At 39.8% G+C, this 22,059-nt stretch overlaps 3 protein-coding genes across 5 annotated transcripts; all 3 read left to right on the top strand.

Annotated features, from left to right (window-relative positions):
* Positions 1-538: 538 nt before the first annotated feature.
* Positions 539-5,069, top strand: LOC110979977 (uncharacterized). 2 transcript variants are annotated; one of them, XM_022236199.2, is made up of 5 exons: positions 539-854; positions 1,613-1,746; positions 2,185-2,387; positions 2,850-3,052; positions 3,341-5,069. In XM_022236199.2, the coding sequence occupies exons 1-5, from the start codon at positions 757-759 to the stop codon at positions 3,714-3,716; spliced, it is 1,014 nt and encodes a 337-aa protein (XP_022091891.2). In that variant the 5' UTR covers positions 539-756; the 3' UTR covers positions 3,717-5,069. The 2 variants fall into 2 exon arrangements, with proteins under 2 accessions (XP_022091891.2, XP_022091892.2); XM_022236200.2 differs by having other exon boundaries at positions 777-915.
* A 105-nt stretch (positions 5,070-5,174) lies between these two features.
* Positions 5,175-14,574, top strand: LOC110979845 (uncharacterized). Of its 2 annotated transcripts, none has more exons than XM_022235954.2 (8): positions 5,175-5,831; positions 7,081-7,195; positions 7,986-8,189; positions 8,422-9,633; positions 10,372-10,558; positions 10,801-10,989; positions 11,345-11,509; positions 11,896-14,574. In XM_022235954.2, exons 1-8 carry the CDS (start codon positions 5,815-5,817, stop codon positions 13,635-13,637), a joined length of 3,831 nt encoding a protein of 1,276 aa, XP_022091646.2. In that variant the 5' UTR covers positions 5,175-5,814; the 3' UTR covers positions 13,638-14,574. The 2 variants fall into 2 exon arrangements, with proteins under 2 accessions (XP_022091646.2, XP_022091647.2); XM_022235955.2 differs by having other exon boundaries at positions 5,175-5,827.
* A 472-nt stretch (positions 14,575-15,046) lies between these two features.
* On the top strand, positions 15,047-21,972 carry LOC110979848 (V-type proton ATPase subunit B). The gene is made up of 14 exons (XM_022235958.2): positions 15,047-15,449; positions 15,961-16,016; positions 16,409-16,507; positions 16,817-16,910; positions 17,593-17,670; positions 17,911-18,050; positions 18,344-18,448; positions 18,553-18,650; positions 18,840-18,963; positions 19,379-19,529; positions 19,705-19,787; positions 20,057-20,161; positions 20,375-20,504; positions 20,725-21,972. Exons 1-14 carry the CDS (start codon positions 15,353-15,355, stop codon positions 20,859-20,861), a joined length of 1,497 nt encoding a protein of 498 aa, XP_022091650.1. The 5' UTR covers positions 15,047-15,352; the 3' UTR covers positions 20,862-21,972.
* Positions 21,973-22,059: the final 87 nt, after the last annotated feature.

The raw sequence follows: 22,059 nt of genomic DNA on the forward strand, positions 1-22,059 counted from the left end.
ATTTTGTCACAATTGCCTGCATAACTCATTTATTAAAAGAAAACGCGGAACACAAATGGTAGCCACTGATAAATTTCTTTGTTTTTATTTCTTTAAAAAACACCAACATTTGGTATGAGAGACTGATAAAGAAGCGGACAGATTGAAATGATACGGATGTCACTTCTGATGCATTTATGTTTTAGTTTGAGTCTGTTGGTTTGGTTTTCGTCCGACTCTGAGACAATTACCCAGTAATGGCGACTGTCAAGGACGTACTCGATTTTTTTTTTCGTAAGAAGCAGACCGTTTTTTTGAATAGTGGAACCGTGTTATAACAAGGTCTTTGGGACTTTACAAATTATCTTGTTATAATAGTTACCTTGTATTATCAGTTATGGGAAACAAAGAAAAACAAAGATTTGGGACCTAAAATTGTCCTTATTATACGCATGACCTTGTATGTCTATGAAGCAGACGACACACAGTTTGCAACAACGCCCTCAATACGTCTGTGTCAAGTTGCTACGCAACAAAGGGGGTACTAGGTGAAAAATATCCTTACGCTTTTAAACAGCCTTAAAGGAGACAAATACATTTGATTAATTTTCAATGTTCTTCACTCATGTTCATCGCAATTTAAAATAGTGACTGTAAATTAATTTAACCAATATATCTAATATTATTTTTCCTGTTTACATCAGTACGCCATTTTTGAAGCTAGCTGTTTTACGTGCATGCGCTATGCATGCGTACCGTGTAGCATGCAGTTAGTCAATGTTTACTGCCCGTGAAGTGTTATGGTTTGAGCCGACTCGGCTTTTGCGATTAATTTGTGATTCCCACGGGCTGGAACCTCTGTGGTATCTTTTCAGGTACGTTTTTGAAGCTGTGTGGACGAAGTTCGCATGTAGCTATCTCTGAATGTGAATCCAGGTTGGTTATCACAGTTGTCATTATTTTTGTCCTACAAAATTACTTCGCGCTCGCGAGAGTAAACCGTAACGTAAGGCCCACGTGTGTTGTTGGTAGGCCGTGGAGCTATCCTTTTTTGTAGCTCCATGCGTAGGCTATGGGTAGACCAAACGAGGTTGCTCTTTGCATGCCTGTCTTCAGTACATTGCAACTATAATTAGTATAATCTAACGTCAGGGAGTCCAACTGGGCTGATGGGCAGGCCTATCCTATAGTACCAGAAGTGGCTGCAGTTGTTTGGCCTCTCCGTGGTCTGTGAAAATATGGAGATATAATCATTCTATCTCCATGGTGAGAGGTGGGAAAAAGAGCCCCATTAACGTTATTTGTTTTAGGTTAGACCTGCGTTTTGGGGTAGGGAAGTGTTGCCCAATTGATATTAAAATTAATTATTAAATTAATTGACAAACGTACCCAGCAGTGTCCACCAGGATTACTCCCTCCAGAATTTGAAGTAGGGTAAAGGTGGGGGTATTTGACCACATAAGAAAAGCAAGAAGTTCGACCAGCTGTGTAGTTTTTGAATGCAGTTGGGCGAATTTTCCTTCTGGTCAAAAATCCCCACACTCACCCTGTGCCCCACATTCAAGATAGCAGAAAACTTGAAGTCTTAAGTTTCAATTTTTGTATCATGCAAAATTTTGTTTTGTTTGTTAAGATTGATAGGAGACAGAATGGACAAGCATCCAAAGGAACAGAAGGCACTTTCACCACGTTATGATGGTATACCACTCCGTTATGAAGAGAGCAAGCCTGTACAAACACAGATATACACACATCAAAATATCCTAGGTAAGTAAAATAGAAGCAACTGTACATACATGTAGCTTTTCTTCTGTTACATGTTCAAGTGCTGTGCCATAATTTATAACTTTAAGGTTATTCAGTTTCTTCGTTAGGCTTGTAGACTATTTTCTTTATATTTTATTTTGTATATGTACCAACTTTTCTGTGCTTTGCCCCTGATAAGGTAACAGTAAAGAATACTGCCCTTTAAAACAGATACCCAGTATATAAGTTTTGTTTATTTATGGATAAACACTGAGAAGCAAGACCCACTCAAACCTTAAGATGGTATATATGTTAAGCCTGCTTCCTCCAAAAACTCGACCTGATCAAAGACTGACTTAATGCAAGAAATGCAGCATGGCATCTCTTCTAGTCCTTCCACACACCCCCTCCCCTAACCAACAACCAATTGACTCTGATGCTCTGACTGTCTTATTTCAGATATTGGTCAGAACATTCACGTTCAATGGGAAGTGCAGGTTGAGAATGAGAAGGAACGAGCAGTCAGTGCCGCCCAGCACAAGGTGTGGCAAGAGGCTGAACACATGAAGAATGTAGCCCTGGAAAAAAGTCGAGAACTTGCTAAGGAAGAGATGGAGAAAGCGGTCACTGATCTGAAACGCAGCCATGAGAAATCACTCAAGGTCAGTATGAAAGGCTCTAATAATTGACTAAATATCTTGGAGGCCATGTGTGTGTGTCTTGGGTTTTGTCTTCAATTTCACAATTTTAGTATATTCAAACATCAGCTGGTAGATTTAGGAGGTGCATTCCAATCCAGTTCTTAAGTGACTCCTTCACAAAGGCGGAAGTTGCGTGTTAACTTCCAGTTCCATGTAAACAGCGATCAATGCGTGTAACCCTATGTGCAGTGCACGTGTGCAGTGGGCATGGTTTAAAATAAAGTGACGTCACACTTACGAACCGGATAACAAATACTCATAATTAAAATGTTTACTTTTTTCTGTTCCTATGTTGACTCACTCAGACTCAGTGATATTTCTTATAAAACAGTTTTGGCCCTTATCAGATGAGGCAGGAACTGAACCATGTAAATTATTTACAGTTTGGTTTAATGTTTTCTTTGAAAATGCTTGCAAGTGCAGGAAGAAGCCTTACGAGTTGAAGGTATCATGTCAAAACAAGCAACAGAGCAAGTAAGGCAGGAAAAGGAAACAGGAGAGAAGATTCTGAGAGAAACCGTGGAGAAAGTTCGGGCTCAAGGACTTAAAGAGAAAGAAGAAGCAGTGTCACAAGCCAGGAAAGAAGAGGTGGAGATTGCACGGAAAGAAGCAGAGAGAGTTGCAAGGTTGGTATCAAGAGACATTATTGGCTCTGGATTAACTTTGAGTCAGGTGTTAGCATGTTCAGTGGTGAAGCCCCCACTAAAGTGTTTCTTTCCAAAAGCAGTTTTTCCTAGGTGGCCTAAAACTGTCCAGAACTCACTGAGCTATGAATAGTCTTAAAGATCATGTAAAGTTAAATTTTAGATATTTGCTTACAATTGAAATCGAACTAAGAAGTCCTTGATATTGGCTGGAAATTCTTTCACAGCGATTTGTAGAAAGACCTTATTTTTTGCTGTGCTACTTTTCAGAGTGACAGCTGACCGAGAAGCTAAGACAGCCAAAGTAAATGCCCAGGAAAAAGCTGAAGCTATTGCAACCTTGGAGGAGAAAATGAAACGGGAACGTATGAATGCTGTCCAGACAGCACAGATGGAAGAACGCCATGTTGCAGCTGTGGAGCTTGGCCGAGTCAAGTCTGCACATCAGTTAGAAATAGAGAAACTTCAAGAAACCATCCAGAAACTGGAGTTGAGGAACGAAGAGACATTAACAGTGGTAGAACAAGAATGCCAGGAGAAGAAACAATGGGAAGCTAAGTACCATAATTTGAAAGATTCCTTCCAATTATTCATCAATAAAACAAAAGGATTTGATCCTGGTCAGGCGGACTTCCTTCTGAAATGAAATATGAATATTTGCTTGCCAGAATGTGACAAAGAAGGAATGTGTAGATGTGCTTGGACCTTGCAAATCTAAGCATAGCACTGTAGTGAATGTTTCTGATGCGGTTTTCTACAATTCTCTCGCTAGAATTACACGTAGTATATTTCAGTATTTATACTTCTGTGTGTGAGCCTAATTACTTTTCCAATAAAGTGTTTTGACTGGAAGACAATTACTCCTGCGTTTGTTTTTGCTTGAAAGCTACCCACTGGAAGAGCTATGCTGGAGAAAACTGTCAAGGTTTAAGTCAGCAGTGCCTTATCTTTCTGGAGAAACATTTTTTATTTGAAATCTATCATTGTTTCACTATAAACCCATGTGACAGACCTCAAACCTGTTGTCTTAGGTACTTTGCACTAAACTAATGTTCTGCTGCTGGCCATGAAGTACTCAACAGGGTGTTGTTTTTTTTTCGCAGTGTTTAAACCTTTACATGCAGGGTTTAATAAGGAAAACTGTCAAGGTTGTTGTTAAGTTCCTTCTGTGTCAGTAGATTTTAAACATGGGAAATTTCAAAGGAATTTTGTGTGCCTCAAACGAAAGAGAACTTTCATTCGTGTGAATGACAATCTTCAAATTTTGGTTTCAGTGGGTTTTATGCTTAATTAATCAAAAATGCAAAATCGCACATGAAAATGTTACTCATGCATTCCAAGTTACCTTATTCAGGTTCCATATTACATTCCAGAACGAGTTCTCCAGCAAATGTTGCTGGTTAGAATGGTTGTACTTCCAACAAATAAATGTATTATAATTTGGCCTTTTGAGGATAAATGTGTACAAACATTATGCAATTATGGACAGTTGGTACTTGAAAATGAGGTGTGTACTTTTATAACTCAATTTTTTAACACCTAGTAGTCACCAGACCCTTTTGTGTACATTTAATACATGTACATGTATACCAAAGTTTTGAACGCTCACATATTGGCCTTGCGTTGCCTTTTTTCACAGAGACAAACAAGAACCTATGTGATATTCACAGTTTTAGAACACAACAATCTCTAAAACTGCTGCCTAATCTGAATTGGATTCAAATGGTTTTACTTGACAGTATTATATTGTTTGCCTGAAGAGAGAAAGGTACAATTTAAAGGAGAGATTTCAGGTGTTCTGTATTTTGACCATTTAGGATTTTATTTATGACTGTCATAATTTTCAAAAATCAAACCAACATATGCATAGTAAATCTCACGTTACATAGTACCTACAGTAAGTCCTGTCACAAATTTGTACATTTGCATATAAAACATTAATGGAGGATTTGGTTTTTAAGTTTGTACACTTGGTCAAAATAACATTTTAGCACCAAAACCTTTTGAGCCTCTACATTCTGACTGTTTGTGCTCGTTGTTTTATTGTATATTAATTTTTGGCCTATTTTAATTTTTTTATTTAAATTTTATTTGAAGGCGTGGCTAGTGACAGTTGCCAACACCTTGAATTGTCACTTTTCTATATAAAATTATGATGGTAACAGTGGCAATAAGCAGGTAGTGCCATTCGTTGGGTAACCTCTTAAAAATTGCCAAGAAACTGATTAATTTTTATTTTGTTTTTTTTATAAAACTGGTTTGCCTTGAGATAGTTGGAGCATTTGTCTAGAGAGTTTCTCAGGATGAGCTGATGTCACTCAAGTGCCAACCCAAAACAAAAAGCTGTCACATAATGTTAGTTTTATCCTTTTTATAGCTCCATACTTTCATTGACTAAAAAATTTTTTTTTTATTTGTCTCCACATTGTGTCATTCAAATGTAGAATACTGGACAAATAATTGGGAAAATTGTTTACCAAACTAATATTTCGTACTGAACATGTACATGTCGCACGTCTGTTAAGATCCACAGCGCACTCGGTTATTGTCTTTTTTCTCAAAACATCAACTCCGTTTTCATGTAACAGCGCCCTCTGTAATACTTGCTGAATTCCGTGTGTCATATGCACGCTGTACGTGTACATGTGGTGGACGGTCACAATCGAGGTCTTGAATTCATATTGAAAATAGATCAACCTGATGATGATAAAGGAATGATATAAGGAAGGCAGAGAGAAGGTTGGATGACGAAGAAACGTAGGTAACTAAAACAAGGGGGATAAGTGTGGTTTATGGATGAACCATTGCGTGTATTCACCATGTCCGTATGGCTATAGGCCTACCCATCTATGATCTAGCTCTGGGCCGTGGTGGACCGGATGGGGCCGTCGCACGCTAGCTCCGCCATGTCTGCCGCGCCGCCTGGCTACTTCGAGTCACTACTCCGTTACTCTATGTGACTTCGTGCCAATGCAGTTTACATGGTGTCGTAACGCTATGGGTTTTTGGAATCGAACTTGATAGGTGAATGATTCACAGGTGGAACAAAGCCTAGGCCTAAATCGAATTTTCCCCTTCAAACCTGAGTAATAAATCTAGGCCTATAGCTCTTAAAAAGTGGTTGAACAGCATGTTTCAGAGCATGAGACAGAGTATTTTTTGAAAAAAAAAGGAGATTTTTGCTCACCAATACATAATATCTTGCTTCCACCAGCTGACGGTTGCTCCATTCAAGCCGTTTGTGGTTATCATCAGATTGTGCATCCGTCGAGCCCACCAATGAGCCCGCTTGCTCCGCATATCATAGGGCATTTTCGAAATGAGTAGGTTCGGCTTAGACTTTGGCTTCACTGGTTTCAGCCATTCTGAAGCACCGTTGTAACATGTTGGAAACCACATGTTCAAGCTGTGACTGGAACCAGCAAAACTGAAGTCTGAGCTGAATCCACTCATTTTGGAAATGCCCTGTGATATGCGGAGCAAGCGCTGTCATTGGAGGGCTCAACGCATGTGCAATCTGATAAATATAAAAGGCATGAACGGAGCGACCGTCAGCGGGTAAAAGCAAGAGATTGGTGAGCAAAAGTCTCATTTTTAAAAAACACTCCATCTCATGCTCTGAAACCTTGTTCACTCCCTTTTTCAGAGCTGTGGATTACTCAGTTTTCTGTCGGGAAATTGTAATTGAATAGCTTTGTTCTACCTGTGAATCATTCACCTATCAAGTTCGATTCCAAAAATCCATAGCATTACAACACCATGTAAACTTTTGGTTCAAAGTCACACAGAGTATGACTGAGTAGTGACTTTGAGCTCTCAAAGTACCGCCTGGCCCACCACTGCGTCCATTTCGCGACGAATCCCATATTTCCAGGGCCAGAAGGGGTTGGATAAACAGATGGAGTACAGTAAATTTGCACAAGATTCAAGTGTCAAGATTGCACTAAGCATGCCCATTCTTAATAACTTGGAAGTTCATTACATTCAAGAACATTTTTCTGTTATTTCAGACATCATCTTCAGAGTCAGCAGCAGTGTCAAGCAGAACCAATGGATAGGCCCACAAAATGTGAAACTATGTGTGATCAGCAAAAAGAGCAGATGGCTTCCACCGATCAAAAGCTGGTAATTACTAAATTGGGACCCAAGCATGCTAAAGTGCAAACTGTAGAAACTATTGTTGTAGCATTATGTTCTTTGTCCTGGTTGACTAAAATACGGTCACCAGGGGTGTAATTTAGACTAGTGCATGAAATCACCCAATCAAGCGCGATACAATACTCAAAATTTCAAATTGGTTACAAATAATGCTTTCACATGATGAGAACAGTGGACAGTAACTCAAAAACTGAATTTAGGGAATGACAACATACCTTTATTTGTTGAATTGCTTGTGGGTTAATTGTTGAATTAAACACAGTCAGTTACAAACTACCTGCAAAGTTTCTGTTCTTATTGTACGACTTAGCTAGAGATATGTTCTAAAACAAGAAATTCGGTCACTTACATGTATACAGTGTCCATTAGCCCTCTGGCCTGTGAGTGACCAGAAAAGGGTCCTATGTCTTTATCCTCAGGAAATACATGTAGCGCCCTCTTTTGGTCTTTCTCAGTCCTCAGGGCACATACATGTGCACAAGTAATCTCCTTACCAGTGCATATGTGCATACTTTGTGTGTAAGGGATAGGCCAGTTTGCTAGTCGGGTCATAAACAAAATACCTTTATTGTTTGGAACAGTAGCTGCCATACGTCTTCAATTAAAGTCACAGCATCACTTAAGAAATGGCAATGAATTCACATATTTCCTTTGCTGTTTTCATGTTATACATTTACTTTGGTGTTTTTGTAGTGTAAAAATTATCATCGCATTAATACATTTTGGTTTAATCTTTTGGATCCTTGTATTTGTTTAGATTTCTCCACCTCCCTGTACAAGGCAGTTGAGAAGGTTAGCTGTCCGTCCACAATCGCAACCTCAACCAATGATCAGCAAGACATCAGAGAGGAAACCACCAAAAGTCATTCTTCCAAAAGCAGTAGCTCCAAGCAGTATTAAGAATGCTGCAGATACCCTGGAGATAATCAGATCTAACATCAGACAAGTTAATGACCTACAGGTAGTGTACTTAGCCTCCCCCCAGACATTTATCTCTTTACTCAATTGCAGTGGTACCACCCATTACCAAAATGAAATTGATTTTCCATTTGGAAGTACTTGTTAGTGGAATAAAGTGCTCCCAAAATCGGAAATGCGAAGTGGAAGAGTTGTTGCACAACCTGTTTGTTACCTGGTGTTTTTTATTTGATGGGGCAATAGTTCAGTAACCATATATTCTGTTTCATTTCCAGACTGAAATTCGGATGAATTCTAAATGTTTTGATGCCAACACCATCCAAAGCCACACCCGCCTTGAGACACTGGAATATCGTATTCCTAAAGTACGTTGTCCTGTAAGTGAGGATATCGTTTACAACAACAATGCCGTCAGCCCAACAATGTGCAATGTCTTCAAGCAGAAGTATATGCCTGGATTAAGCTCTCTGCTTGGCTGGAAATGCCAACTTGAAGAACATCGGAAGCGAGCCCAGAACGATCTGAGCTACGTTGCGACGGACCAGGTCTCTTTTAGTCTGACGGATGTTGAACACATGTTGGCATTGCACAAGGCAGCTGCAACTCGAAGGAATGTAGAACGAGAACTTGAATGGTTTGCTCACACTCACCTGCATCCCAGGACAATTCACATCCATCCTAGCGTCCAAGCTATCAGGAAATTCCAGAACTTGTTACTCTGCACTGGGTGGGATGCAGTCTTGGAAGATTATGACATGGCTGTGGGACACCTTGCAAAGGTTTGCTGTGATCGCTGGCTGTCAGCATGCCACATTAATTGGTTCATCAAACAACTCAATGAAATGCAGTCTGAAACTTTGTGTATCTACAATAACGATGCCGGTAACATAGAGAATCTGATCTCTGGCCAGTCACTAGTCCCAGATGGAAACCCTAAACCAACATCTTTACTGTTCATCTGCTGTGTCACCAAGGTCGACAGTGGTCAAGTCTTCGTCTGCTCTGAGAATCAGCCAGGTTTCCACTATTCACTTTGCCACCTGGACACGGTCACTGAAAGAATTACCTACGCAGATTCATTAGGCTGGAAGGTACCTGACATTCTTCCAAAGTACCTGGCTGCTTATCACGCAGCTGTTTATGGTCCTAGTGATATGCGTGATTATGAATGGCATTTCTGTCATGAACCCACACCAACAGGGGGTCATCACAGCTGTACTGCTCACTGTGCTGTCCAGTATCCTCACCAGACCTGTCTAAGCATCTCCGGACCTGTCGTGATTGTCATCACAGCCATAGCATGCTTACAACATGACACTTTCCTCCATCTGACATCAGCTAATCAGGAAGCCAATCCACAATTGATATACTTGCAGACACCAACAAAGTATGCATGCTACCTCCGTAAGGTGTTGGCAGCATGGTTGGCTGAGCAAGCTATCCAACTGGAATACATCGTACCCACAGAAGTGACCAATCCCTTGCAGGTAGTAAACAGCTCCGTTCAGTGTCTGGTTTACTTTCTATTCATATAGTCTGTACTCTGTACGTCTCCACTTAAGTTCATGAAACACCTGTCATCAGAATGCTTCATTTTTCTCCTTTAACATTAAATTGTCACTTTAGCTCCTTGGCATTTTAATACATGCTTGAAACTTTGCATCACTTACTACTTATGATATATACACCTTGTCGTGTGAGTAGATGGGTCATTCCGTTAGGTTTGGGGGCACAATTTGCGATGGTGTCAATTGTTAAAGGGGTTCTGTAAAACTGAAAAGCTGTTTCCCTGCTTGTGGATTTCAAAGTGACATAGTTATACATCTTGCAAGGCTGAATTCAGAGGTGTGTGTTATTTTTATAGAGAAAAATGACCTACCGACAGGTCATTACAGACAGTAAAAGTTACCCATGTAACAAGGACACCGTCACAAATTGTGCCCCATTCTTATGGTAATGGATGACCCCGATGCATGTACATTTCAAGACAGTCACTTGTTATGTTTCTGCCGATGTTGAAGCTCAAATTCATTTTTTTTTGTAAGTCATATTTACAGTAAACAAACACCTCGTGTATGTATGTAGTGCAGCAATATAATTTATGGCAAGTAGAGTTTTGAAAGAATTCTAAAATTCTCGGATTAATGCATTTTATCAAAATGTACCACATTTGCTTTTTCTCTGGCAATGTTACTGATAGTTTCATAATTATTCATTATTAACAGATGACAAATCTCACATTGGCCAGTGAAAATGAGAATTTGGTGTCTGATCCAGAGGATGATACCCCAGAGATACCAGCAATGACTCCAGACAAGAAAGCATCATCTGAGCCAGTCAAGCTTCAAGTCCAGACAGATGAAGGGAAGAAGATATTCAAATGCCCCTGCTGCCAGAAGACATCCAAGAAAGGTCAGAGGAATAGGAACTACCAAAGAGCTTTAAGGCTGAACCAGAGAATATGTCCAGGTTTTCATTGTGGAATCTCTGCATTCTGTTCAGAAGAAGCACGAATGAAATATTCTTCACACTAGGGGCTAGCATGTAGCTCTGCATTTCATTCAGGTGTTTTTATCTGCAGTGCATATGTGCATATATGTTTTCAACTGAATGATGTATGTTAAGTCTAGAAGAACATCCCTTTGTCCTTGAAGGTTTCAACATCAAACGCCACATCTTGAGAGCCCATCCAGAGCAAGATTTGAAGGACCTGGAGGAAGGTAATTGTTTATGTCTTCACTGTGGTCGACGATTCCGCAGGATATGTGACCTACGCCAACATCTTCAAAACTGCCATGCCACCATCTTCACTGTGGAACAGGTGTCGTTTGATAGTATGCAGGGTGAGTAGGACTGTTGTTGGACCAGGGATTTGTCAGGGTGCATGTATGTTTGGGCCGTTGGACAGACCTTGTATTGTTCTGTCATTCGAGCACAATAGTACTTTGTGAAATGAATGAAGATTAGAAAGAAAAGGAATGATTACATGCTTCTCAGTAGAAGATTTCAGAATCAACCATAGCTTCTTTTGATTGATCTTTACTGTTGTTAGATTTCTGTTAACTTGAATTGGCTAGGTTAGTTTCAATGCAGTTGAGGATTGATATCAATACCATTAGCCTTTCCTTTTCACCATTTAACTGTCGGTACCTGTAGATGAAGGCAGTGGGTGACGTGTTTTCTCTTTTTGACTGACAGAGTTTGAATTGTGGAAGGAGAGTCTTGAAGAAGCTGAGTGTTGCTCCTTTGCTCATTACTCTGGCTTCCGCAATAAGGGAGAATGTCGTTTCAGATATCTGCAGTGTAATCGGTCAGGGATCTACAAGCAGCGAGGTGTTGGGAAACGACAGACAAAGCATTCAGGTAAATATGTCAGCTAAGAATTGATGATGAGTTGTTGTGATGTGCCAATTATAGAAGCTAATATAGAAGTCACTTGAATTTGTCTGTCATTTAGTTGTCAATTGCTCTTTTAAAGCAGAGAATCAAGTTATGAATTAACTGTTTTAAATAGCATGGTAACAAGCACAAAAGATATAAGGATTGCGCATTTTGCTACTTTTACCTTTTGTTACACAACTAAATGCCAGGAGGCAGGAAAACCAGATGTTTCTGTTGCCTCCCGCACTATTTTTATCCATCGTTTCAGACTTGAAGTATCTTGATGTTGGAGAGGGTGAATTCTTATCAAATGAAGTATCTTGATTTGGAGAAGGTGAATTTTTAAGAAATGAACTTTTTTCCAACAGGAACTTGTAAGATAGACAACAACTGCACAGCTTCCATGAAAGTGACTTGCCAGATGAATGGCAGAGTGGACGTTGAATGTCACCGGACACACTATGGCCACCAGAAAGACCGTGAACTCATGTGGCTTCCAAGGAAAAAACGCGAAGAGATTGCTGCCAAACTTGGCCAAGGAATCTCCCGAGATCGCATCATGAGCGACATGGTTGATAGTGAAGGAGAGGTGATGAAGCAGCGAGAGTTGGCAAGGGTCAGTGATATCTACGACGTCAAGAAGTCTCTAGGGGTTGAGACGGTTCAGAAACACCTGAATGAGAAAGAAAGTGTCTTAGCCTGGATCTTACAATGGGAAGCCACAGAAGAAAACCCAGTCCTGTTCTATAAGCTCCCTGGTCTCAACCCAGATCCTAATCTCGACCTTCTAGCAGAGGACTACATCATCATTCTCCAGAGCCCCTTTCAGAAACACATGGCACAGAAGCTTGCCAGCCGAGGAGTGTGGTGTGACTCTACTCAAGGGACAAACATCTATGACTTCCACTTAATCACGTTGCTAGCTCTCAATGAATTTGGTGAAGGCTTTCCCATGGCCTGGTGCATCTCAAACCGTGAAGATGAGAGCACAGTTCGTATCTTTTTTACCAAGGTGAAGGAAAACTGTGGCGACCTAAACCCCTGTTGGTTTATGGCAGATACAGCATTCATGTATTCCAATCTGTGGTCCTCTGTATTTTGGTCATCTCCAAGGAGGTTAATTTGTCCATGGCATGTAGATCAGGCCTGGAAGGAGGAACTCAAGAATGAGATCAGCGACCTAGCCGTCCAGGCTCAGGTGTACAAGATGCTTCGAGTGGTTTTAGAGCAGCAAGATGAGACATCATTTGAAGATTCTCTTCAGAGGCTCCTTGGTCGTCTCTCTGTCTCTGACAAGACCATGGCCTTCAGGAAGTACTTCATCAAGGAATGGATTCCCAAGATGCATCAGTGGGCTTACTGTTACCGTACAAGTCACTGCCTCAATCCTGGTGTCTTCAGTGAAGCCTTCCACATCATTTTCCAGTGCATGTACCTCCAAGGTCATGTCAACAAGCGTGTTGATAGTTGCTTAGTCCACCTTCTGAAGTTCATCCGGGACAAAACGTTTAACTGGATGGTCAAGTTTCCGCGGGTAAAAGTGACCATGCGAATGAAGCTCATACATGACCGTCATCTTCGTAGCATGCTGTTGAGCTTCAATCAAGTGAAGCAACTAGGTGAACGTCAATGCTGGCAGGTCCAGACTGAAGATAAGAATAACTCCTACATCGTTGAGCGTCTCTCCATCACGTGTCCTGTCAAGGAATGTCGACTACGATGTGAGGAATGCAATGTTTGTGTCCATCTCTTCCTCTGCAACTGTGCAGACTGTCTCATCAATTCCACCATCTGTAAGCACATCCACTTGATCCAGAGACTGGTCCGACTTCAGATTCTCATCCACAATGAGGAGGCAGAAGTCGCGGGAGGAGAGACAGAAGAACTGAAACATCGTCTCTGTTCCACTCTTCGTCAGATGACATCGATGGTGGAAGCAACCAGTGATGCCAACCTAGAGGTGCTGCGGGATCTAGACAAGACATTGTTATCATCTTACCAACGTCTGAACCATAGCATCCACCAAGGTATCAGCTCGGGTCAAGACAAAAGGCCAGCCTCTGGAGAATCTCAGGGCTCACAAACCAAGAAGGCCAAACTCCAAATATGACTGGCAACTTAGTCAGTTTACAAATAAAACTTAGTGTATTGGCTATGCTGCTAAAGTGTCCAAGACATGTACTTTTAATTGCAATTGTTTGTATGCATCAGTTTAAATGTAGTGGAGATACCGTCATGGTATCCATGAATGCTTGGCAGTGGGACGTCCATGATGCTTTTGCAGTGTGCATAACGCTTTCTGTGAACCATGCACAGAGATTACCAATTCATTTTGAGGCTGGAATTTTGTTTTAAACTGATGGAACAAAAAGAAAAAAGACTCAGTGCTCGAGAGATTCTCCTATGTCTTAGACTTTAAAAGCTCTGTTCTGCCTAAGCAATGACTGTTCTGTTTTTAAGCAATTTATGCCTGAAACGTTTTTGTATCAATCAGAAGTGTAGCCACAGGGGGCCAGGGGGCACGTGCCCCCCACAAATTCCTGGTGCCCCCCCCCACTAAAAAAATGGATGAATTGATATTGACCAAGGCTAACTAAAGCTTGCCCCCCCAAAAAACAAACTACTGAAAGCTGGTGCCCCCTTGTGCCCCACTCTGGTAAAACCCTACCTATGCTAATGGTATCAGTGCACTTCTGAGGCAGTAGCAGCTTTTTCCAGTGTCATCCGTTGTCGACAAAAATACTCAATCTGGCTTTAAAAGATTATCACTCAGTAATAAACATTGCCTATTTTGTCAGAGAAAAATCACGTATATTTTTTGAGGCAGAAACAATCTTTATTCGTTGAAGATTAAGGATTGTTGTTGCTCTGGCTGGCAAATGGTCCTCAATTAACTTCATTGTCTTCTGATTGACTTCATATTTCACTTTCAACGTCCTAAGAGGGAAGGTTGTTGAAACATGTATATATATGTGCTATACATTCATAAAGATCTTGTCCTTTCGCGGTCTTTCTCCTTATAAATAAAGAACGGAAGAGAACAAAAACTTTTTGCAAATTTTTACGTTATGTGTGTATTTGTTTACGTAACTTAATCTGCAAGATTTTTATTTGATCTATAAAGTAAAATTTGAAAGAATAACATTTTATCTAAAAAGTTTTGGGCATATAAAACTACGGCGAGTGAAACGACTTTAAAGGCCGTTTTCCAATACCCAACTTCGTCTCTGTTTAGGCTTCGTTCCCAAAACCAATCCCCGACTGTGGGCCTGAAGCGTTTAAATTACATTGGATTACTATAATTTTTGGCTTTCTTGCATCTTATTTGATGTTCTGTGGCACTATCAGACTGATTACTGCGCTTACAGCTTCAAAATCAGCTAGTAAAAACTAGCTAACTCGGTAACAGTACATGCAGTTGTCGAAGTGATCCCAATTGGCCTAGAAAAAGTGTGAACTCGTACAATGTATGTGATTAGTCGCGAGAGGTCGCTCTCTCAATCACGTGAGTAATCCGTGTAGTGGAAAAAAATTTATCGGGGCGACCTCGGTCACGAGAAAAAGAAACGCTGACGAAATTCTCAACTAGAAACAACACCGTTACTGTGTCAGTTCCTAACTTCGGCTATTCAGGAAACACAAAATAGGAAACTGACTGTGTTAGGATACTCCCAAGCTAAGATATAGATTGCAAAGTGAACTAATGACGGTGAGATTCAATTGAAAATCTCAGGGCTTTCCAGTTGAAGATCACCGTGTTCGCTGAATTAGCCTACGGGGGAAAGGACTCATATTACGGTCGAACAGGGGAGAGGTTCACTCGCCATGGAAAACGGAATAGGAGTGCCGAGAACTCGCATGGAAGCGAACAGGGAACATGTCCTAGCTGTAAAGAGAAATTACATTTCAAATCCTCGGATAAGTAAGTATGATAAGATGTTGAGTGCGATGTGAAACCATAATAAATATGAATATTTCGGTCAAGTAAAGAAATTGCATGGTCATTAATCTATACATGATCCATACTGCTGGACATGCTGGAAGGTAGAAAGTACTTAAATTAGTGCATCTTACTCTTTATAGTACAGGTATCTGTCCTTGTTTTTTGACACATTGAATTCTTCATTATTTAGTTTATAGCTTAGTAATGGTGAGAATTATGTGTAAACAATATTGGCTTTAAAAACCTTGCCTATTTTGACGTACACATTAACCCTCCTTTTTGCTGCAGCGCAGTGGTTACAGACAACAAAAAATTCCTTCCACTTGATTTGCCCCAGTACACAGACATATAGGCAAAATGATAGGGCTCATTTGACTGTGGTTTGACTGATGGGACAACTTTGTCGAGAGTGCTTTTTTGCATTGTAGAGTTAATGTTCCACATTGTCATGATTGTCCCTAATTGCTTTTGCATTGTCTTTTTTTCATAGCGTACAAAACTGTGTCTGGAGTCAATGGACCTCTGGTAATTCTTGACAACGTCAAGGTAAAAGAACTGCAGAATTATACCTACACATCACATGCACAATCAAGTTCCGTCTGCATTATATCCAGGCTTATGAACCTTGCTGAGAGTGACAGACGTAGAAGTTCTTCAGGAGCTTAATTAATTTTTAAAATGTTGAAATATAAATATTTATTAATATTTGAATATTGTATTATCAAGCATATACATGTATGTAGGTATTCGCATTTACCATGTTTACTATAAATTGGAAGCATCAAGTGTCATTTTTTGTTGTATACTTTTTGACCAGTGATTAGTAAGCAGAAAGCCCAGATTCTACACCATATTTATCACCAAATGGTAAAAAACAGCCTTCAAAAGCAGCTTAAAAAGTTAACAGCAGTAGTAGAAAATTTATTCTCATCTTGCAGTTTCCCAAGTTTGCAGAAATTGTCAATTTGACACTTTCTGATGGAACAAAAAGAAGTGGACAGGTTCTGGAGGTCAGCGGGTCAAAGGCCGTAGTTCAGGTATGTCAACAGTGAAACTTCAAAAATTACTAGTACATACATGTACTTCCGGTACTGTGAGCTTGTCTCTCAGACAAAACGACAGCCCACCTCATCAATCATTCCACATGTCATGTTACTGTTTTACTTACACTTTTGGTTTTGATACATGTACATGTATGTGTCCAGTTTCTTTACCCTAGCCATCCATTTCTAAAGAACACTTTGTCCAACCATAATTACAGTGACTCAGGCACATTCGACAAAAGATTGATCATTAACAAGTAGTCTTAAAGCTAGTGAGAAATGATATTTCGATTTCTCGGTTAGGTATTTGAAGGGACATCAGGAATTGATGCCAAGCATACGACGTGTGAATTCACCGGAGACATTCTGCGAATCCCTGTATCTGAGGACATGTTAGGTACGTACAGATGTACATTTATGCACTTGTACTATTTGCTGCTAGTTCAGAATGTTAACGCAGCAGCTGAAGCAGGGGAACATTGCTTATTTGTAATTAAATATGCACAGGTTTTGTGATGTCCTTAGCTCAGGAGAACTTGATCTCAACATGTGGCATAAATGGCTTAAAGATTAGGGCTGAGTCAATTCAAATAATTCACCATTCGAATATTCGACCTCCAATCGATTGGATATCCGAATATTCATTCGTACCGACTGGCAGATTGTTGATGAACAATCCATACATACAAAATCAGTTGCAATAACACACAAAATTGTACATTTCAATCATTGTAATAGCTTCTCACGTCTGGGAGTATCTCCAGCCATGATTTAGCAAGATTTAGAGACTAAAAATACTTCTTGTCCTTTGAAATTTTGTAATAAATAAAGTAATTTTTAATCGTAAGATTTCTGTCACTTTTCATATGAGCCTGCTTGAAACAAGCCTCCACAGTGCAATTTTTCTCATTTAAAACAAAAGAAAATTCTCCTTCATTTTCATGAATTTTGCATTCGCATATCCAGATATTCGGCACAGCTCTATCAGAGATATTCTCTGTAAGACCAGTCTCTCTTTTTCTTGTATGGAGAATGGGTCTTCTCTTTTAACATTGTTTTGTTTCTGTTGTCAAAACCAGGTCGTATCTTCAACGGTTCCGGTAAAGCTATCGACAAAGGGCCCCCAGTATTGGCAGAAGATTACCTGGATATTCAAGGTAGATCTGAAACGATACATCAAGAAATTTCAATGAATCATTTTACCTGACACCAACAGTAAGTTGGTTATTTTCTTGCAAAAGTTACCTGGTTAAACAAGATGTTACTTAATTGAAGTCATCAGACGGTGATATTTTTGCAGAAATCATTGTTTCACTGCAGAATAGGTTTAATCTTAAAGTTTGTACTTTATAAGAGCTGCATGCGATTGAAATGTTGCCTTCTTTGTCCATATTTAGGTCAACCGATCAATCCTAATTCTCGCATCTACCCTGAGGAAATGATCCAGACTGGTATATCAGCCATCGATGTTATGAATTCCATCGCCCGTGGTCAGAAAATTCCAATCTTCTCAGCTGCTGGGTTGCCACATAATGAGGTATGTGTACCGCCACTGGTAGATTGAACCTTAAAACTGAAACCAAAGTTAGGACCACATGCAACAAAATCATCAACAAAAATGTGATAGTATTCACTGTAATCAAGATAAATCTGTGAATCAAATCACAGTTTGTACAAGGATGCTTTGCAAAAATTCTCCATAAAAACAAACTCTGATTAATAGTGAAATCTTAAGCAGTCATATCATCCCAAATAGATTTTGTTTAGCATGATAGCTTCCTTGGCTGGTTGTTTTGCTGACATTTTTGCATGAATTGGTTTTGTCTCAAGATTGCAGCTCAGATTGTACGACAGGCTGGTCTTGTCAAGCAACCACAGAATGATGTCATGGACTCGCATGAAGACAACTTTGCCATTGTCTTCGCTGCTATGGGTGTAAGTTGAAACATTAACGTTGAAAAACTTAAGAAGTTAAAATACAACGTCTCGCTTTTGAAAAGTTTCTATTTAGTCCTTGCATCATTTTTTTTTTCTTACAGGTTAACATGGAAACAGCTCGTTTCTTCAAGCAAGACTTTGAGGAGAATGGCTCTATGGACAATGTCTGTCTTTTCCTCAATCTAGCCAACGATCCAACGTAAGCAGATTGGTGTTGGGTGTTTTTGCTAAGTTTTGCAAGTTCATGGGTCATCTGAGGGCTTTAGATATTTTGGAGTGTCCTAACAATGCTTATGAATAAACAAACGTGACTACAGTTTCTAGAGTGAGGAAATAGTGTTTGCAAAGTTTCTTCAATAACATCCTACTTTTCTTAATCACTTTTTAGTATTGAACGTATCATCACACCGCGTCTGGCATTAACAGCTGCTGAGTTCTTAGCCTACCAATGTGAGAAACACGTCTTAGTTATTCTGACAGACATGAGCTCCTATGCTGAAGCTTTGCGTGAGGTGGGTCCTTTTTAATGAGTCCTCAACTTAAGCATCCACAGTATAGGCAGGTAAAAAGCCTTGTTGGGACCTTGTAAGGGCTGGGTTATGAGTTTGATTTTCTGAGTTAGTGATAACACCAAAACAATAAGATACAGCGTGAATTTTTAGGGGACTCCGTTGTAATTGAATCACAGGAATTTTAGTTACCTCTTTGTAGTCAGAAACCCTTGTGGACAAGTCTCCTGTCCATCATTCAGTGACGCAATAACTTCAGAGCATCACATCCCAGCAGTCATATCCCAGCAGTCATCTGACCCTCGGGTGTATTATGTGATGAACATGAGACATGCCCGAAAGGCTTTGACGGTAATAAATTTGACTCCAAAAAACATCTACAATTCTTCTGACAATCACTTTTCTTCGTTGCTCGTAGGTTTCAGCAGCTCGTGAGGAAGTTCCAGGCAGACGTGGTTTCCCTGGTTACATGTACACGGATCTGGCTACCATCTATGAACGAGCAGGGCGTGTTGAAGGTCGTAATGGTTCCATTACACAAATCCCGATATTGACCATGCCCAACGATGGTAAGCTGTGTACTACAAAGCTAAGCATGTAATATCGCTGAGCATAGAAAATTGATTACCAGCCAAAATCCCTGTGTTGTACATAGTGTGTGACAGGTTCCCTGCTTGTGCTTGTTCAGCCATCCCTGCTTCAGACTACTTGTTCTCATCCTTTATGTTATCACTTCCTTTGCAGATATCACCCATCCTATCCCTGATCTGACAGGGTACATCACCGAGGGTCAGATCTATGTGGACAGACAGCTTCACAACAGACAGGTAAGTGGCATACACAACCCAAGTATATTCAGTCATGAATTAGTTCCCTTGATGATTGTAGTCAGTTCCGTACCAGGAATCCTGTAAGTGGTTGAAGAAGTCTTGTTGACTTTCTGAATCCATTCTGCCTAGATCAGGCTGGTAATGAATGACTTAGTGCATCACAGTGTAGGGCAGGAGGGCAGGATGTCAAGACAAATTGTTGGTGTCATGATGAGGAAAGGGGCAGGTGTATGCCTAACTGAGGTTTCCTCAATTTGTTTTAATAGATCTATCCACCAATCAATGTGCTTCCATCTTTGTCTCGTCTGATGAAGTCTGCTATTGGAGAAGGAATGACACGGAAGGACCATGCAGATGTATCTAACCAGCTGGTGAGAAACATTTTACTTACTGGAACCTGTGCATCTGGCCAGCTTTGATTAGATGAGCCCAATTACCTTGCATAAAATTTGAATTGTGTCGTGTGATTATTCAGCTTAGAATCATCTGGTCTAGTTGTAACCAAAGTTACCGAGGCAGGTAATACCTTTCTGTTAAGTGTGTACATGTGTGGATATACTTTGCATTGTTTGTTATTATGACAGTATGCTAACTATGCTATCGGGAAAGATGTTCAAGCCATGAAGGCAGTGGTTGGCGAGGAGGCATTGACACCTGATGACTTACTCTATCTGGAATTTCTGGGCAAATTTGAGAAGAACTTCATTGCCCAAGGTATGTATGGTCCAACTGAATCTACTTTATTGTTGTGCTAGCCAGACTTCAGATTCAGTAAGCTTGCTTGTGATAAATTGACTATTGCCAGGTCTTTGTAATTATTTCTCTCACTTCTGTGTCTCTTTTCGAAAATAGTATTCATAGAAGTTTACAATTTATGCAAGGATGATTTTTTGCAGTTGGAGGTTGAAAGCTTGTGTTTGTTTTTCTCTGGCAGGGAGCTATGAGAATCGTACCGTCTTTGATTCTCTTGATATTGGTTGGCAACTTCTGCGAATCTTCCCGAAGGAGATGTTGAAGAGAATTCCACAGAGTACACTTGCTGAATTCTACCCCCGCGATGCCCGCCGTTAAGGTCTCAACCATCAAGTATCACCACTATTTTTCCTCTCATCTTATATCATTTTTTCTTTTGGTTTGGGACGTATAGGTTGTTTATTTCCAAGTAAATTTGATTTCAAGCTCGCAAGCAAACATTTACCAAGCATGTACTGATAGAGCTAATGTTAAACTGCAATAGTTTGACATTTGTGCAAGTAGATTTGTCACTGGAAGTATTTGGTTTAATTTTCCTGTTAAAAACATTCCAAGTATTCAAGTGAACTTTCTTTACTTCACTGAAAAACTTGAATCATGTAAGTTAAAGACTTTCTCCTCCGAACAACCATTTTGATTGCAAAATGCATTTGTGTTGCACATTTGAAATTGTTTTGAAGTCATGGTTGACTTGCAAAGGCAAACACATGCAAAGTCATATTTTGCATTGTTTCTTTTCCAGTAAAAAAAAAAATTAAGCTTCATTCTTTTCTTTGAAATCTGTTACATTCTTATTAAATTTTCTGCTTAATTCCTAGGTGTTTCTTACAAACTTTGGTCACGCAACTTGCAAGAATGTTGAAAAAGTATAAAAATCATAAAAAGAAGATGTGAAAACCTCGTGTCTTAAATGTGAAACATACAAATGACACTAAGATCACCAATCGAACAATTAATTTTTAAGAGACTGCTTTAGTAAAATTTTCTTGAGAGTCTTACTCTGTGGTACATTAACAAGTTGGAATCCCCTGGCAATACCTGTCTCCGATAAAATATATAGCAATTATGTTGTATAGAAGTATATATATGAAATTGTCATAAAAAAGGTGTCTTGGATGTTATTTGTGAACATATATATAAAAAGTACTGTAGTATAAGCCGGAAGTATGTAGATTCTGTGAACTAGCTTTAAATTTGGTATATACTTTACATTCTTTCTCCAATTCCAGAAGACAACCCGTGGCAAGCTTTGTCTTTGCAGTTGTTGGTTGTGTTTGGCTTTCAGTTGTCAGATTTGTACTGTAAATTTGACTTCCAACCTTGTCATTACCCCTTGTTTCCTTGTAATCCAGATATTATCAAAGGTCATGACAAATACCAGTGATTAAATTTGCTCTAGTCTTTGTGAATAAACGTTAATAGAAAACTTTTTTTGATTCATTGTCACTGTATGTATCACCAGAGCATTTCCATGAATGTCTGTTAAATCTTTTGTTCTCCAAACAAACAGGTAATG

Source organism: Acanthaster planci, linkage group LG13 (assembly GCF_054643075.1).
Source record: "Acanthaster planci isolate LZ-2023a linkage group LG13, COTS_SCS, whole genome shotgun sequence".
Lineage (NCBI taxonomy): Eukaryota > Metazoa > Echinodermata > Asteroidea > Valvatida > Acanthasteridae > Acanthaster > Acanthaster planci.